General features: G+C 41.3%; 2 protein-coding genes across 3 annotated transcripts; both read left to right on the forward strand.

Moving 5' to 3' along the window:
• Nucleotides 1-913: 913 nt before the first annotated feature.
• otulina (OTU deubiquitinase with linear linkage specificity a) lies at nt 914-3,176 on the forward strand. The gene is made up of 3 exons (XM_075452327.1): nt 914-1,250; nt 1,358-1,479; nt 2,559-3,176. Exons 1-3 carry the CDS (start codon nt 1,134-1,136, stop codon nt 2,980-2,982), a joined length of 663 nt encoding a protein of 220 aa, XP_075308442.1. The 5' UTR covers nt 914-1,133; the 3' UTR covers nt 2,983-3,176.
• Nucleotides 3,177-3,936: 760 nt separating this feature from the next.
• LOC142370378 (uncharacterized) lies at nt 3,937-16,415 on the forward strand. 2 transcript variants are annotated; one of them, XM_075452923.1, is made up of 11 exons: nt 3,937-4,245; nt 4,748-5,021; nt 5,598-6,179; nt 7,584-7,781; nt 8,068-8,382; nt 8,885-8,931; nt 9,020-9,126; nt 9,209-9,352; nt 11,698-11,829; nt 13,590-13,859; nt 14,347-16,415. In XM_075452923.1, the coding sequence occupies exons 2-11, from the start codon at nt 4,876-4,878 to the stop codon at nt 14,554-14,556; spliced, it is 2,151 nt and encodes a 716-aa protein (XP_075309038.1). In that variant the 5' UTR covers nt 3,937-4,245; nt 4,748-4,875; the 3' UTR covers nt 14,557-16,415. The 2 variants fall into 2 exon arrangements, with proteins under 2 accessions (XP_075309038.1, XP_075309039.1); XM_075452924.1 differs by having other exon boundaries at nt 3,937-4,090.
• Nucleotides 16,416-16,494: the final 79 nt, after the last annotated feature.

Here is a 16,494-nt window from a genome sequence, read left to right on the forward strand (position 1 = left end):
ACCAAAGTGTCAAATTATGACTCCCAACACCAGAGAAGAGAGTATATTAGAGCGAAATTCCACCCTAAAATAAGATTTGAATTGACTCTGACTCACTGTGTTCCGTGGATTCACTCAATGTGCTTGTGCATTTACACAGAACTCAACAAGGAGCAGAACAAATGTAGGCAAACATTTTTATACAGGCAGTGCACAGATGTTAGTGAGATGGGAAGGTGACAGAGGAATCGTTATACATTTGTTATGAGATATAAGATATTTTATATACATACAGTCGATAAGCTACTCTTGTCTGTGAGTGGTTTTTACTGTCTACCTTCCCACTTTTTGATTTTTGCAGGCTTTAAAGTCCCCATAAAATGTTTTCACGGTACTTTAAAGTGCGTTCACTGGTTTAAACTACTTTTCGATCCAGTGACGCACCTTAAAATGTTTAAAAACATTTGATCAGGTAGAGGTCTCTGCAGAGCACTAGAGGGCGCTCATCAGTCACAGAGGTGCTTTCCTCAACAGGTAGATGTGGAACCAATCTGAATCAGGCCAAGGTTCAAGATGCAGACAAGGGCAGTGTACGGTACAGTAGGTGATTCCAGCTAACCAGGACTTTTTGTTTTTGCTTGAAGAAAGCTCACACTGTATTCAGCATAATATGTACATTGCATGCCTGCAAAAGTTCCTTAAAGTGCGTCTGATCTTGTCATCAGAGAAGCTCTGTGAGGACACATTTGATCATTTGTTGTGATGACAGATCAGAATTGGTTCATATTGAGCATAAGTGGACTATTAATTTCTGTAAACAACAATCTGCTGTGTCTGTATCCATCCTTGGTTCATACAGCCACTATTCACGCCCTTTCCTAACATTTATTTCTATATTATAAACATTCAAACAAATCTCTTAAAGTAACTTTTTAAAAAAAAAAACAGAAGTTTTGTAGTTCCCATCTCTAAAAGACAGTATTACCTGACATTTATAGCAAATTTTCCATTTTGTTGTAGTTTCTCTGTCTGTCGCAGGTTGATGACGTTTCGGCGCTGGCTGGAAGTTGTTGCTGAGGCATCAAAGCTGGCTACAGCCTGTGTGGCTGTTCTGACGCTTCTAAAACTCAGGAACAGGTTATCATTTTTAGCTCATGATGTCTTGGGTGAAAGCTGCGTCGTTCAGCGGGGAAGATGTTTTTGACGAGAATGGGGACGAGCTTAATTTACAAACTAAAGAGTGGACATCCAACATGAAGAAACGCGTCAAGGTAAAGTTAGCATTAGCTTACCTCTGTCCCTAACCTTCTATTTGTAGTTGCAGTAACGCTAAATGTAGCTTAATATGTGATTCTGATGCTGCCGGTGTTGTGGACAGGATGGTTATGTAGATGGAGTTGATGCCGGGCAAGAAGCCTCGCTGCAGGTCGGATTCAACCTGGGCTTTAGAGAAGGAGCAGCTCAGACTGTGGCTGTGGGCCGCCTCAAAGGAATAGTAAGGTAAAACACTTGTTAAATATTTAAGAAAACAAAAGCAGAAATTATTTCAAATTCATCATGAAGTTAAGGGGTGTGATAAGAGGTTATTGTCCTTCTGACCAGGTATGTCTCATATTTACAGTAGTTAGAATTATTAGTATTATTATTACCATTTTGTATACTAGTTCAATTCGGATGGTCTCTCTTACAGAAATATATATTTTTACATCTTTTTTCGCATCGCTTTCAAATATTTCCACATTCTTTTACTTGTATGGTTTGAGCCACTGACTATGTGAGGTGCTTAACTTCTATGCAAATGACTGAATTTTTTTTTAGATAATCTACACATTTGAAACTCATGTGTTTAGTCTCAAACCAAAAACCACAGTATCGCTTTGGAAACATTTAGTTTTCCGGCCAAATAAATTCCACTAAAATGTCATTTTCATTTATGTGCCATAAGACTGTGTAGAAAGACTGACCAGCAAGGAAAAAATGTCTAATATCAGTGTCTCGGCCAATATTGTTCATATTGATGTTAAGTATTTTAAAGTTGCAATGAAATGAAAAATAAGAGGTTAAACGTTGTGTAACTTTCCAGCTGTGTTTCTAAAGAGCTAATCAGCCACACCACTGCCTGCTCAGCCGTGGGGTGCACGCTGCCACATGTGCTTCAATTTAAAAAAATATCCCAAACAATAATTTGTCTCTTCTCTAAACAGCCATGACATAATAGATTGGTATAAACATTTTTTAAATTAAGCTTTCGGGACAGAGAAATGGTTTCATCCGTTTGTTTTTGTTTAATATCTATATCACTATATTTTATATTATATATATATATTTTTTTTTTTTCATTTATTCAATTGGTGATTTAGATGTTATTTTTCCAGCTGTGTCGAATAGTTTTAAAATATCCCCCTTAGGTGTAAAATGTTCTGGAGTTAGAGAGTCTTTCCTGTAGAGAAACATCCTGAGTCTCTTTTGTTTGAATGGTTATTGAAGTCTCTTTTCTGTCCAGTAGACGCCTGTCCCAGTCACTTCTCTATGCCATTGTGTGCTGAAACACTGTTGCCTCTTTGTGTCTCCCGTCACAGTGCTATATGGTGCTGGTGCCAAATCCAGCATCCAGAAAGCCCCGTCCCAGCTTCTGTGACTGACCTCCTCCAGCAGGTCACACAGCACGAAGACCTAATCACAGACAGTATCAGGAAGGCTTTGGAGAATCCCCCTCCGAGTGTAAGCGACGTTTCAGAGAGCATGGAGGATCTGGAGGTGAAACCGGCGGATCCGGGCCACTGTGTAGGTGGATGTAAAGAGCTGGACTGCTGCAGGAAAGCAGAAAAAATGGACTTGGACTGTCCGCGCCAGCCACAAAATCTCTGTTCGGGGTCCACTGACTGCTCCTCCAGTTCAGGCGGACGTCTAAACGTCCTGCTGCAGTGCTGTATGGATCTTGTGTCAGAACTGGGACTGCCGCAAGAGCTGATCGGTCACATAGAGGAGCTGAGGAACATGTAGTTATCAACCAACAACATCGCAGTGGCAACAACAAAACTTTTACTGTTACACAAAGCAGGTTTTAGTGTGACTTTCTTTAAAATGCAGAAATGAAGTATTTGATGTACATAATGTAAAATATTTTGTATTTACAGTTTCTCAAATATATTTTGAAAATGTTTGAAAATAAATACAGAATTCCTGTCGCACAGTTACGGTACGTCTTCATCGATTGAAATCCAGTCGTATTTATTTCATGCAGAAAGGTTGTCAAACATTTTTAGACCTTTTGGGAAATGGCGTGAGAGCCATTAAACTAAACAAATTAATAGAATTAGCAAAAAGATCAGTTTAGACTGATTTCCTTTTTCAATATATGTGGCTGTTCATATTTCATTTATGTCAGAAAAAAAACAAGGGGCTTAAAAATATGGTTTGATACAAATAAACTTTGTGTCGAACCTTAAAAAGACCCAATGTTCAAATTACTGCTTTCCTCAGCACCGAAACGAGGCCGGAACTCGGCTCACAGGAAGCAGCAGGGGGTAAGTCGATGTTCATAAATGATATTGCTATTATGGGATGTCATACAGCTTCATGTCAAAAGAGGCGAACTATCCCTGTAATAAATCATTTTGGAGATAATGTTGCTATAAGTGTAGCAGCCAGTGGGGGTTACTTATTGCTTGTTTGTTTCAATTAGACACTTTAAAAATGACGTTTTATCAATAACTTTATTAATTATATTCAACGATATGAAATATGGAGGGGTGAGAAAATTATAGTTTTTGAGAAGATGGATATAGTGAACAGCTGTGCTTTTTTAAAATTATTTTTAAGGTTTACTGGAGTGGGATTAGAACAATATAATACATCCATGGATTAGACCTCACAACTACCGGCACGTGAGAAATTACGAGTTTTGAGGGGGGCACTTGAATGCTTCAACACTGTCGTCGCACATGAGTATGACGTCATGCTCTCGGACCGAGCCGTGACCTGCTGCTCCGGCTAAGCTAGGGGTCCGTGCGAACAGATGTTCGGCAGAAAATACCGTAAAGACCCGCATTTTATGAAATGTTCAACATTGAGGGATATCAGCTCATGGTCAAAGAAGGATAAGACAGCGGTAGGAGCGATTTTATTGAGCAGCAGTCACCTTTGTAGCGCTTGTTTGTATGTAAGTTTAGCGCAGCTAGCTGGCTAAAAGCAGCCAAAAGTGAAACGAGCAGGAGCTTCATGATTGAAAGCTCTGAGAGTTCACTTCAGCCAAACTGAAACAAGGTTTGTTTGTTTTTTCATTATTACAGTTTTTAAATGTCACTTATATTTATGGTGAAGTATGTCACTGTCTCTATGAACGTTACTTTTATTCTGATGAAATTAACAAGGGGGCGTTACTTTAAAAAAAATAAAATAAAAAAAACACACAAGGTGCATCAAATCTAAGTTTAAATTCTTCGGTCCAAATAGAATTTTTCCTATACTGCCACTGCAATTTTTTTATTAAAACACGCTTGTTTACTTCCTGTATTGTGACATAAAAATCCTGGTACGTGATGAATTGGGCTCAAAACGAACAACCAAACATTGTGAGCCTAAATATTTAGCAAACGTTTCACTGTAGTGATGGCTATTTAACCATTGCCAGGCCTGATAACTTGCTGTGTCACCTCTTACACCACACTGCAGGTGTTTTACTCATCCATTCAGTGAGGTTGAATATTCTGGATTTAGGTGTCTACGCTCTTGGCAAAAATAACCATAGTTGTTTCCTGGCTTACAGATTGAACGCTTCATCATGGACCCCTGAAATTTTTCAGGTTTCGGCGACTCTTCAGGTCGCTCGTGGTTGTTTTGGATTAGAGGCCACCGTCCATTCTGTCTGACCTCCCGAGTAGAGGGAGCGAGCAGATGGGGAACTGTTGCTGTCAGTCTAAAAGTCCCTGTAGCAGTGCGGAGGAAAGAAGTGGTTTGTTGGAAGATGAGTCAAAAGTCAAATGCACTGGTGACGGTATAGTGGACGGCACTTGTGGTCCTGGAGGAGGGAATGAAATGAGGTAAGACTTAGTAACTGGAAAACAAGTAGGGGGAAATCAAACTGTTGAAGCTGCTAGGCATCAATAAGAGGACAAACCCTCTGTATTAAAAACATCTTGCCAGTAATATTTTGGGTCTTACATCTAATCATGAGTTTGTGTTAGAAATCAAAAATTGAACTCCTACGAACATTTTATGTCTTGGTGAGGAGAGTAGATTCACGTGCACTCATTAAGATACCTTTGAAGAATAAATTAACACTCAGACTTTCCATTTTGGTTTGCGTGGGATGCGCTGTGTGACCAAATCATATTTTATTCGTCCCATTTGAGGTCACATTTGGGACAGAGGGGATTTCCACAAGTCTTTAAGGGGTTTTGGAACAGAAACACATGTCATTTCATGCTCTCATGGGTAATGCTGGGAAATGAAGAAATATGTGACTCTTCTGGTTTAAGGTTTCTTGCTACCTCTTCACATCGTGCACAGAAAGAAACTCTTTTTTTCTGAAGCTCTATCTGTTTGTGTTCAGAGCGGTTTGAGGGGTGTTTTTGTTATGCTCTGTGACACTGTTCATGCTGTGTTATGTTACTTAGGAGGGATACCAATGAGGAAGCTGAAGATGCGCAGATGAAGCGGAGTCCTGAGAAGGAGCCCAATAACTCTCAGGGAAATGGACCCTTGCAGAGGGGAAAAATTCAGACCGCGACGCCTTCTCCACACAAAGCATCTGAACTCAAAGAAAACTCCACCAGAGCACAACACAAAGTAATGAAGGGCACTTCTGCTGACAGTGGACAAGCTGAACGTCTACAATGCACTTTAAAGTCCTCAGCGGATAGTGAAGTTGTTGCACCGTCAAATCCAGAATCACAAAGAGAAAATCCAGCCTCAGTGCAGGAGAAAATCCCAGATGGTGTCCCGCAACAAACTGAAGCGGCCTGCTCTGAAAACTCTTCCCATGCTGAGACAAACACAACAGCAGAGCCCATTACAGCGCACAACGTTGAGGAAGAATGCTCCAGAGATGCCATCAACATCATAGCCAAACCATCAGGGGAGTTGACTCCAAAAAATGAAGTGTTATCTGTGCCAAACACTCAACTCGTTGCAGCAGCAGGTCTGGAGGCGTCTGTTTTTGCGGTCAGTCAGGAGACAGACACAAAGGCTCTGAGCTGGTAAGTTACCTGGCAAAAACATATTTCATGAGGTTAAATCCAAATCCAAACCAATGCAATATTGATTTGACAAAAACTGAGCCAAAATGCAGAAGCAGTGTGCAGATGACTGAGTGCACCCTTACTGCTTCCATGGGTATTAAGAGGGTAAGTGGCAGCCATGTGCTGCTAATCAAAGGCACTTGATTAACTGATTGTGGCCAGTACACCCTTTAGAAAAGCATAGCAAAGTATTGTAGAGTCAAATGTGAGGCCATCTGTCCCGCAGCTAAAGCCTGGCTGAAACTGGATAATGCAACAGGACAATGATCCCAAACACAGTAGCAAATCTACAACTGAATGACTAAAATAGAAAAGAATCAATGTTCCAGTCAAAGTCCAGACCTCAACCCGATTTAGATACTGTGTTGGGACTTCAGAGAGTTGTGCATACACAAAATGACTGAACTTAAATTAACTGAAGCAACGTTGAGGAGGGGGGGCCCAAAATCCCTATATACAAACCAATTATTGCAAGTTATTGCTGCTCAAGGTTTTTCAACATGTTGCTTCTGCGTTTTGGCATAGTTTTCATTAAATAAAATTGCCATGATCTTACATTTCATGTGTTCATTTGAGGTTGTATTCACTTAATTCCAAGACCTGGCGCTTGAGCTGCGAAGGTTCATATCCAGCGTATCTTTAGGTCATCTGGTTTAACTAACCCTAACAACAGAGATCTGGTTAAGCAGTACTGCGGCGCTGGTTATCAGTTCAGCGAGTCCACCCAGGTTTTACAGCCCCGGATATGTGGACGTTCATGTAAAAGAGTTGGCATCAGAATCACAACTATGTTTCTATTTCTATCTGAACAGATAGAAAGGAAGGAAATCTGAAAAAGAGTGCAGATGATCTGGTTCTGGTTATATAAGATTGGGTAAGCCAGTAAAAGGTGAGGTGTCGGAAAGGCGATTAAAAGTGATCAAATAATAATATTTCCACGAAAGGAAGGAAATTGAACAAAATGATATTTATCTCTCTATATAAGATAGAAGAGTCTTATTGAGCAGGTTGGAAACAAGTGAGATTTGCAGACTGATGAACTCTTAAGACAAAAAAGCTGCTTGTTTTTTTTTTTTGTTTTTTTTTTGTGAACCTCTGAGGACATCATGAAGAATGAATCCAACCAACAATGATTTTTACTTTCTTTCTTTTAAACTATATATGCATTAAGTTGCACAACACTTCCTGTTGTTTGCTGTCTTAAGTTCATCATCCCTTTAGTCGGGTGTATGGTTATATTGGACCATCAAATCCATTTGTATGATCAATTTACTGGATTTGTTATGTATGGCAAGCTGTCTGTAAGAATCTTTATATCTATTTAATTTTAAACTGTTGAATTTTATTTTATGCTCTCGTCAGTGCTGTGACAGTGAATTCGGACAACAGCGGCTCTTTGGCATGCACGGAGGATGGCTCTGAGGACATTCAAGGCCATGATGTCTCCAAGTCTTCCTCTGGATTGGATCCCACAGGACTCGGCCACAGTGTAGAGAAGCGGGACTCTGCCAGCTCCGTCTCGGGGCCAGAAGCCACATCTGCTGCAGATGCCAAGGAGAGGTCAGAGGTGTCAGAGTTTAGTGATATCAAAACAAGGCACTTTTTTTATATATATAAATCGCATTGCTTGTGTTTTTGGTTGCATCGTTGTGGCCACTAGAGGGGGGTTACAGCTCAGACATTCAGAAACTCATCGGATGTATTTTTCCTGCAATAATTGTACAACTCAGCACAAGGGTCTGATGCAATATGCATTTGCTATACTAACTATATGATATTGGTTTAAGGTATAAATAGTCAACCTAGAAATGTAAAATAAACATTCAAAGATGCATTGTCTTTACAGATTAAAGTCTGAACAGGAAGCAAAGCTAGATCCTGAGAGTCGAAGTCCAGCGTGCTTGAAAGAGGTAATTTCCTCAAATAAAATTAAACAGGATGCTGTGGAGGAAACCGTGTTTGGAGTGCAAGGCGAGGATATTTCCAAAGCAAAGGAGGAGGAAGAGGTGGAGGGCACTCCAGCAGAGGCAGAGGCTCCTCAGGTTGAGAAAGATGTTGAGACCCAAGAAAAGATTGAAGAAGTGGAGCAGTTGACAGGAAGCACAGATCTAACTGCCAACATTCGACCTGCCACAGCGGAGGAGGACGATGAAGGGAGCAGGTCTGTACGGATGATTTTATGTTGATTTGTAGTTTGCAATGCTGCTCACTGTGTATGAAACCCTTGTCACGCGAGACAGGACGAGTGCAGAGAGTACAGCAGTAATAAACCTAAAACAGACCTGGAATCAGGCTCCTTCTTATAGTAGTGCTGAGATTTTCATTGTACTGATGTGTATCACACACCGACCTCTTCCTGCGCCACAGCTGTCAGACTGAGCTGAGACGAGCTCATTCACTGCACCCCGGCAGGGCTTTTCTGCTCGAGCAATGCGCCGTGTGAACACCATAAAAGATTAGCTTGCTTTCTATACTGCGTGACTGACCTGACTAATTTGTTGAAATGGATGAGCTTTATGTGTGTTTTTTAGCTACTTTTATAGACTTGACAGTAAGTGGTAATTTCTTGACTGGTTCTCTCAGTTGTTGATCAATACGTATTTGCTTCAAGAAAAATCTAAGTGTCAGTTTTTTATGTTAAATGTGTTTCCTTTCCCCCTTAGTGAAGAAGACCTGTACAGAGGAGCTGAGGAGCTGTCTGCACCACAAAGTAATAAACCAGAGCCACCATCTGACTGAGAAACTTAATGTTCTCTGTACGTTCCTATGAGTTATGTAATTACACTCTCTCCTCTTAGATTTAAAGGTAGAGGACAGATGCAGTTTGGCTCCGGCGGTGGATATTCTGTCTTACAGCGAGAGAGAGTGGAGAGGAAATACTACCAAAAGTGCTCTCATTAAGAAGGTCGGTGGCCGTAGAAGAAGTGTTTCAGATTAAAGCCAGTTTAGGTGTGGAGCGTTAATGACTTCCTGTGGTGTTGCTGCAGGGTTATAAAGAGCTGGCCCAGAGGTTTGTACGTTTGAGGAGAGTGAGGGGGGACAACTACTGCGCCCTCCGAGCCACGTTGTTCCAGGTGTTGTCCCAAAGCGCCAGGCTGCCTGCATGGCTGCAAGAGGACGACGTTACTATGGTAAGTGTTCACTTTAAGTTGGTATTCCCTAAAGGCTTGCACGTCATTGTTTAAAATGGTGTCCCAAAGCAGCATTAACTGGGTTTGTTAGTCTCAGTTTTGATGAGGTACAGTTTCGTTCAGACGAACATACTCACATGTATGTTTGTTTGTTTTAAACGTTGTGTAAATGCACGGACTGAATAAATCAGATTTTTGCTGAGCTGGCTTCTCTGGCAACCGAAAACATCTCATTGGTAACTTAACTAGAGAAAAGAGTAGTCGGACTCACCTTTGCAGCCTCTTATGGGGAATTTATTAACAGGAACAGCATAGAAACATATCACATGGCAGCATGCAAAGAATTCCCAACAACAACAGCTTGCGAGGTCCTCTTATACTTCCTCATAACATTCTATGCGTACGTCGCCAAAACCCAATCTCTATCTGGCACCACTGTGTCTGAGATTGCCACAACATCTTCCGCTATCACCTTGACGGAGAACATTCTGACCCTAAAAAGTATGTGGTGTGAACAGTGGCAAGGCCCTGCTCCCTCCCACACTTGCAGTACGTTACTTCCATTTAAAAGCATTATAAAAATCAAAAAGAAATAGTCTGATAACTTGCAGTGAACAATTTCCTGCTGAGCTTTCATCCTAATACACAGAGCCTGTAGAGCTTGGAACATCAACGGACTACAGAAACGGGCTCCTTGTAGACAATCATTACTGGATGTTTGCATCTAAACGGTCATATAGTTGTCATAAGGTTGCAATAAACTTCCTTAATAAACACACATTTTTGGGTTAGACTGTCCCAGACTAAGCCAGCTGTCATATTTCTAAGTGGGTAATTGCATTGCCCGATACACGTCATGAGAATGATATTGAGTGTTTTTAAGTAAGTCATTAGATGCATGTATTTATATTCTTTGTACAGTTTTAAGAGACTCATAAGAGTCTTATGATACGAGATCAGAGGTTTGCATTTTTAAGACACAAACTGCAGAGACTTTGTTGCCTTTGGGACTTGCAGGACCTTAGTCTGCTCTTTCACAGACCTGAATCTGCAATCTTCTGCTCTTGGCAAGAGGCTGTGATCCCCTTGTATCAATTAGGCATGAGCCGGTATGATAACCTTAGGCAAAAATATTAGTTTCACAGTACTATGATTACAGCTCTAAAATGTGTATTTTAAATGTCTGTGTTTAAAAACAAGAAAAATAAAAAATAAACTTTTCCATTAGTAGCAATAATGATATTAATAGATTGGTTTTATATAGAGCTTTTCATAATACTCAAAGCCACTTCCAGTTAATGAAACAACAGCAAATTCCCCAAAGTTCTGCCAATCTCCGTCAACGAGTTCTGGGCGTTGACGTGGTCGCCATGTTGTTTCAGTGCAGTGTGGTATAGGTGCCTGTACCGCACTTCTTCGCTGAGTCTGGATTCGAATTGGTCCATCCTCTTTGTTGTTTTTGGCACGTGCCAAGATACAAATTTTGACTGGTGCACGACTACGCGGCAACCAAAAAACAGACGGGGGAAAAGTTGGGGAGGCTCGCCTCCTTCAGCCATCATACAGCCTGCAGAGCTGCCTGCTTGTCACTCACAGCAAGCGGAGGTGCGCGGGGGGAGGGGCACTACGCTGCAGCTGCACACGGCGTGAGGGACCTCCACATAAAGATACCGCAGGGACGGTATCACAGAAAATATTAGTGGTTTTGAAACCTTGACTTTTTAATACCGTGGTATACCTTGAAACCTGGAACCGGCCCGTGCCTAGTATTAAGGTCCATCTCTTTAGGTGATTGGTAAAGTTAACTGGCTAGTCATCTCTGTTTAGGAGCTCGGCTCTGCCAAATAAACTGGGTTGAGTGCAGCTTTCTGCCCCTTTGCTCTACATGCACTTCTGCGATGATGTTGGTCAGAAACCCATTTATAACTGAAGCAGAGTCAACTCTGAGCTCGTCATACCTTATTAAAAGAAGTTGAATTACTGTTGTACACACAGAAATGTATTTTAACAGTACTGTGAGTGCAAAGTTAAGGAAAACAACCTAGTCATTCGTTTTCCTTTTCTTTTTTTTTTGTCAATATCTAAATATCTGCAACAGTACCCCCTAATGAGCCACCTATAGTAGTCGCAGACTCTCGTGGATCGTTGACTGAAGTTTTCAATCATTTACTACAATGAGTTCAAAACTGATGCAAGTCATAAAAGTGTAGCACTAAAAAGTTAGTACCTATTACATAAGATCATGCTTAAAAAACGGGAATTTGTTCAAGAACTGACTAACCTGCTGCCTTCATTGCCTCAGCTCTTGCTAACACAGCTTATCTTTGACAATTTTTTGTTTACAGATGCCAATGCAACTGGAGGAACATGAAGAGCTGATAAGCCAGTGGAGATTTCCTGCGGAGTGCATGCAGGGAGACAGCACAGGAGGTGCCACCCAGCAGCTAAAGGGCTATTTGGAGCTTCTCCGAAATACGGTACTGTGGGAAATGATTTTAAAGACGGCACGAGTGCACCGCAGCACTATTTTTAAGCCATCCATATACACCAGGGCATTGATTCCTCAACAGAACTTTTGGATGTGATTGCTACCATATGTCAAAGGGAGGTAGTTTCCTGAGGGCTGCAAGGCGTTTTTTATTTTTTTCCTGTGTCATTAACTCAGCCTGGTAATTCTCGAAGGATTTGGAGGGATAGATGGGCCCTCAAAGAGCTGTTTGAACTGATAAAAGCACAGTCCGTCTTTACGGTAACAGTCTGAGGCCCGGAGCAGAATTTATAGTCTGTCACTTCCACTGGAAGTATGAGGAATTCTGGAGTTTACTGCACACTCGCTTTTTAAAAGTCAATCCTCTGTTGTTTTATTAGCTGGTGTGACTGTTTGGACTCTTGTGTTACTCTAGTCTTAGCTGAGTGGACAGGAAGAAACATCCTTCAGTATTATAGCTCCTCAGTAAATTAAACTGTGTTGACTGAAGCTTAAGTATGCAGCTTCAGGTTACAGAAAAAAACTACCCATGAAAGCTTTGTTTCTTAAAATTTGGAATTAAATCAATAACCGATGACAGATTAAGAAAAAAAAAAAAAAGGCTCCACGTGAGGCGACACAAACGACTGAGTGTCAGCATGTTGCTCTTATTGTTTAAATGGATATTGTAAAGTTGGACAGAGAGCATTTGCTAATTAGTAAATGTGTTATAGCCACAATCTATCAGATAGTTGTGAAACCTGCATATGGAGCCACAGATCATATTTTTGTCTTAAAGGGATAGTTCGCCTCTTTTGACATGAAGCTGTATGACATCCCATATTAGCAATATCATTTATGAACATTGACTTACCCCCCGCTGCGTCCTGTGAGCCGAGTTCCAGCCGAGTTTTGGAGTTGACGAAGGTAGTCCGGCTAGTTGGCTGGGGACACAAAAATAAAGCGTCTTGCTTCTCAATATGTGTTCAAAAGAGTAATACATTTGCATCACAAAATCGTTGTCCAGGAAAAAGTCAGACCTCACAATCGCTTGGCGCTATTTTTGCCTCCCTTGATATCAATGCGTCCAGCCACCTAGCGATAGCCGCACATGTTACGGTGTTTACTGCTCGGAAGCAGGGGACTGCTCGGTCTGCTCTTCGGTCTGCACAGTTTTACATTGGATGCATTGATATCAAGGGAGGCAAAAATAGCGCCAAGCGATGTGAGGTCTGACTTTTTCCTGGACGATTTTGTGATGCAAATGTATTACTCTTCTGAACGCATATTGTTTTGAGAAGCAAAACACTTTATTTTTGTGCCCCCAGCCAACTAGCCGGACTACCTTCGTCAACTCCAAAACTCGGCTGGAACTCGGCTCACAGGACGCAGCGGGGGGGTAAGTCAATGTTCATAAATGATGTTGCTAATATGGGATGTCATACAGCTTCATGTCAAAAGAGGCGAACTATCCCTTTAAGGTTTTATCTGACCCACTTAACAGATACTAAAGGTGTTTGTTTGATAACAGAGACAAAGAAGATGAGAGATTGGACGTAGTTAATGTAGGTGATTAGCTGTGATTGGTTGATACCTCATTAGCTGCATCTGAATGAACCCACATCTTGCTGCATAATTGCAGCTTTTTAAATGCCTGAATTTGCAGCCTTTTCCTTCTTTATTTTTGAAGAAATATATCTTTGAAAAGCTAAAACCAGCTGAAGTTTGTACTTTTTTTAAATGACTCATGCTCCTCTGATTGGTCTCCAGTGGCAGGCAGCAGTGGACTGCATCTCCCCTGAGGAGCGGCAGCAGCTGTGCGAGCGAGTGTTCCAGGGAGGAGAAGAGGAGCTCGGGCTGCTGGAGGCGCTCAAACTGCTGATGCTGGGCAGAGCGGTGGAGCTGCACAGCTGCATGCAGGGAAATGGAGATGTCCCTCTCTTCTGCTGGCTGCTGTTTGCTCGGGACTCGTCAGACTGTCCACGTTCCTTCCTCTCCAATCACCTCAGGCATGTTGGCCTCAGTGCGGGGCTGGAGCAGGTAGAGAAACCAAACACTTCTTCTTTTTTTTTTTTTTTCTTGTTGTTTGCTGATCAGCTTTATGGTAAAAAAAGAGCTGTTGGAAGGGATTTTCTTCGCTTCTGTTGAATCCAAATGTATTTCTCCTTGTATGAACCACTGTCACACAGAAACACAAACAGAAATTGTTGTTAGATGTTATGAGATAGGCGTGAAACGTTTTTAGAATCGAAGAGCTGATCAGTAAAACATGCTGATACTTGTGCTGTTTTCGAGTTGCTGTACCTCTTCATCTGCCCCGGGGGTGAGGAGGTTTCGGAACAGACCGTTGAGTCATTTAATTGTTATTTTCAGTATAGTAAACTAGACCTGTTACTGGCAGGGCTTCCAGAGAGACGCTCCACTCATAAGTATTGTATTTGTGTGCAGATGATTAAACACCACGCTATTCGAGAGGTCTGTTGGAGTTACTCTGGAACCTTGCAATTATCTCTGTGCTCTCATGCAGGTGGAGATGTTCCTGCTGGGCTACGCCTTGCATTGCACCATTCAAGTTTACAGACTATACATGGCGGACACAGAGGAGTTTGTCACCTACTACCCAGACGACCATAAGGACGAATGGGAGTCGGTGTGCCTCGTCACAGAGGATGACCGCCACTACAATGTGCCAGTTGTGGAAGCTGCAGAGCCTCAAGAAGGGCTCACCTTCCTCTGATTGCCACTGCAGGGAAACCTCCTGCCATACAAAACACCCCTCAGGTAGATCAAGATAATAGATTTACACAAATTAAAGGAATCATTTTGGGGAATATGCTTGTTTGCTCGTTTCCCAAAACATAGCAGCCTGACACCGTCCTACTGTTATTACAGTTTAGATTAAATTGAAGCTCAGGGCCCATTAGCTAAGCTCTAACAACTAAATGTAAAGGGGAACGTTTCTCAAGCACTGCGCATGATTGCCTGTGATCTCTAGTTCCAAGTAATTACTACAGCGGCAGAGACCAGAGGGGGTGGAGTCTGGAGAGCATTTTAAATGTTGTGTCCGCTGGATATCTAGCTAAAGATGAGTGATATAATTAACTTAGTTTCAGATGCTTTAAGTGATTACTCCTCTCATGGACAAGATTTAATTCCCCTTCAATTAAGAGGGAAGCTCCTTGCTTGCAGCTCATCTTTTCTCACCAGGTTGTGCCGCAGGGAAAGGGACACGTATGCTAACCTAAGCCTGTTTCCATCAAGTTTTTTTGGATGAGCTGGTTGGAAAGGTTGACGGAAACGGCAAAAACTTTAGGAATTTATTTTAAAAAGAATTATTTTGGGAAAGAATTTACGTGTATGGCAGCAAAAACTTTTCTTTTTTTATTGGGATACTTAGTTTAGATACTTAATTTAGTTTTTTTTAAACATTTGTTTGACAATTACATGGAATAAATGACCAGTTTCCATCGCCATCCACAGACCTGTTGGTGCAGCAGAAACACCTGGGAATGCACAGGGAGCAGATTTTACTTTTACAAACTGTAGTTGTACTATAATTTAGTTCCATGAACTTTTATCGATGCAGGGAAATAGTCAGCATTTGTCTCTTTGAGCCCCATCACCAGTTGGTTCAAACTAAATATGGCCTGTCCCTGGAGTGAGCTTTAAGACGTGCCTAAATGTGGGATTTGTTACTTTTAGACAGAGCCAGGCTTGCGGTTTCCTTTGTTTCTGTCTTTATGCTAAATGTCTCCTTACTGCAACTTCTGACTTTCAGCAAGTAAGCAAACAAGCGTATATCCCAAAATGGCAACTTATTCCTTTAAAAATATGCTGATTTGAGACCCTGTGCAAGATGTGCGTTACATGCTCTTGTGCACACTGTACTGTATAGAGTTTTCTACTTGGGTATGTGTACATATCAGTTGGATCCAGATTAGCTTGCTGGTTGCAATTTAAGGTTAATAAGTGAAAAGAAAAAAATCCTCAAGAACTTTCAATGATTTGATTTTCTCTGCTCGTAACGAGGTTGAGCTGCCAATGACAAAAAGATGAGAAGCATCGTGTTTACACTGGAATTTGGGAATTTTTCTGTATTAATTTATTGGGGGGGTGTTATTGTAAAAAAAAAAAAAAAAAAAATCCAGTTTAAATGAATAGGTGTAAAAACTAAAGGTGAGACAGCTCAATTAGTCAATGAAGAGTTTGATTTGTCAGGGTTAAAACCAGATGATGATCTGAAGACTCAGATGATTAATTAATCTGTGTGTGTGTTTGAAGATGTGTGTGCTAAATGTTGCCTTTAACCAGGCTGTTCTGAAGGGAAGAAACGTGCCAACGTTGCTGCAGAAACGGGCAAAAACTTCAAACCACCAGCCTCTGGATTCATTAGACAAAGCTTGCTTGGTCCTCCATGTTGCCTTAGAAAATAATGCACAATATGAATGAATGTTGGGTTATTTGTGATAAGAGGATGTTCCTTACCCTGACTGCACAGCAGAAGCTGGGTGTTAACATTGATTATGCCATTTGCAGGGAGGTTCTTGCACTGTCAGTTTTGGATGACTTTTAAATAAATTGGAGTTTTTTGGAAAAGTTTGGACTTTCTTACATTTTGTGAGCTTTGCAGTACCAATTCGGGTTTGAGATTTCAGGCTCCAGCTCTAAAACTTCA

This window comes from Odontesthes bonariensis, chromosome 20 (assembly GCF_027942865.1).
Source record: "Odontesthes bonariensis isolate fOdoBon6 chromosome 20, fOdoBon6.hap1, whole genome shotgun sequence".
Taxonomy (NCBI): Eukaryota; Metazoa; Chordata; class Actinopteri; order Atheriniformes; family Atherinopsidae; genus Odontesthes; species Odontesthes bonariensis.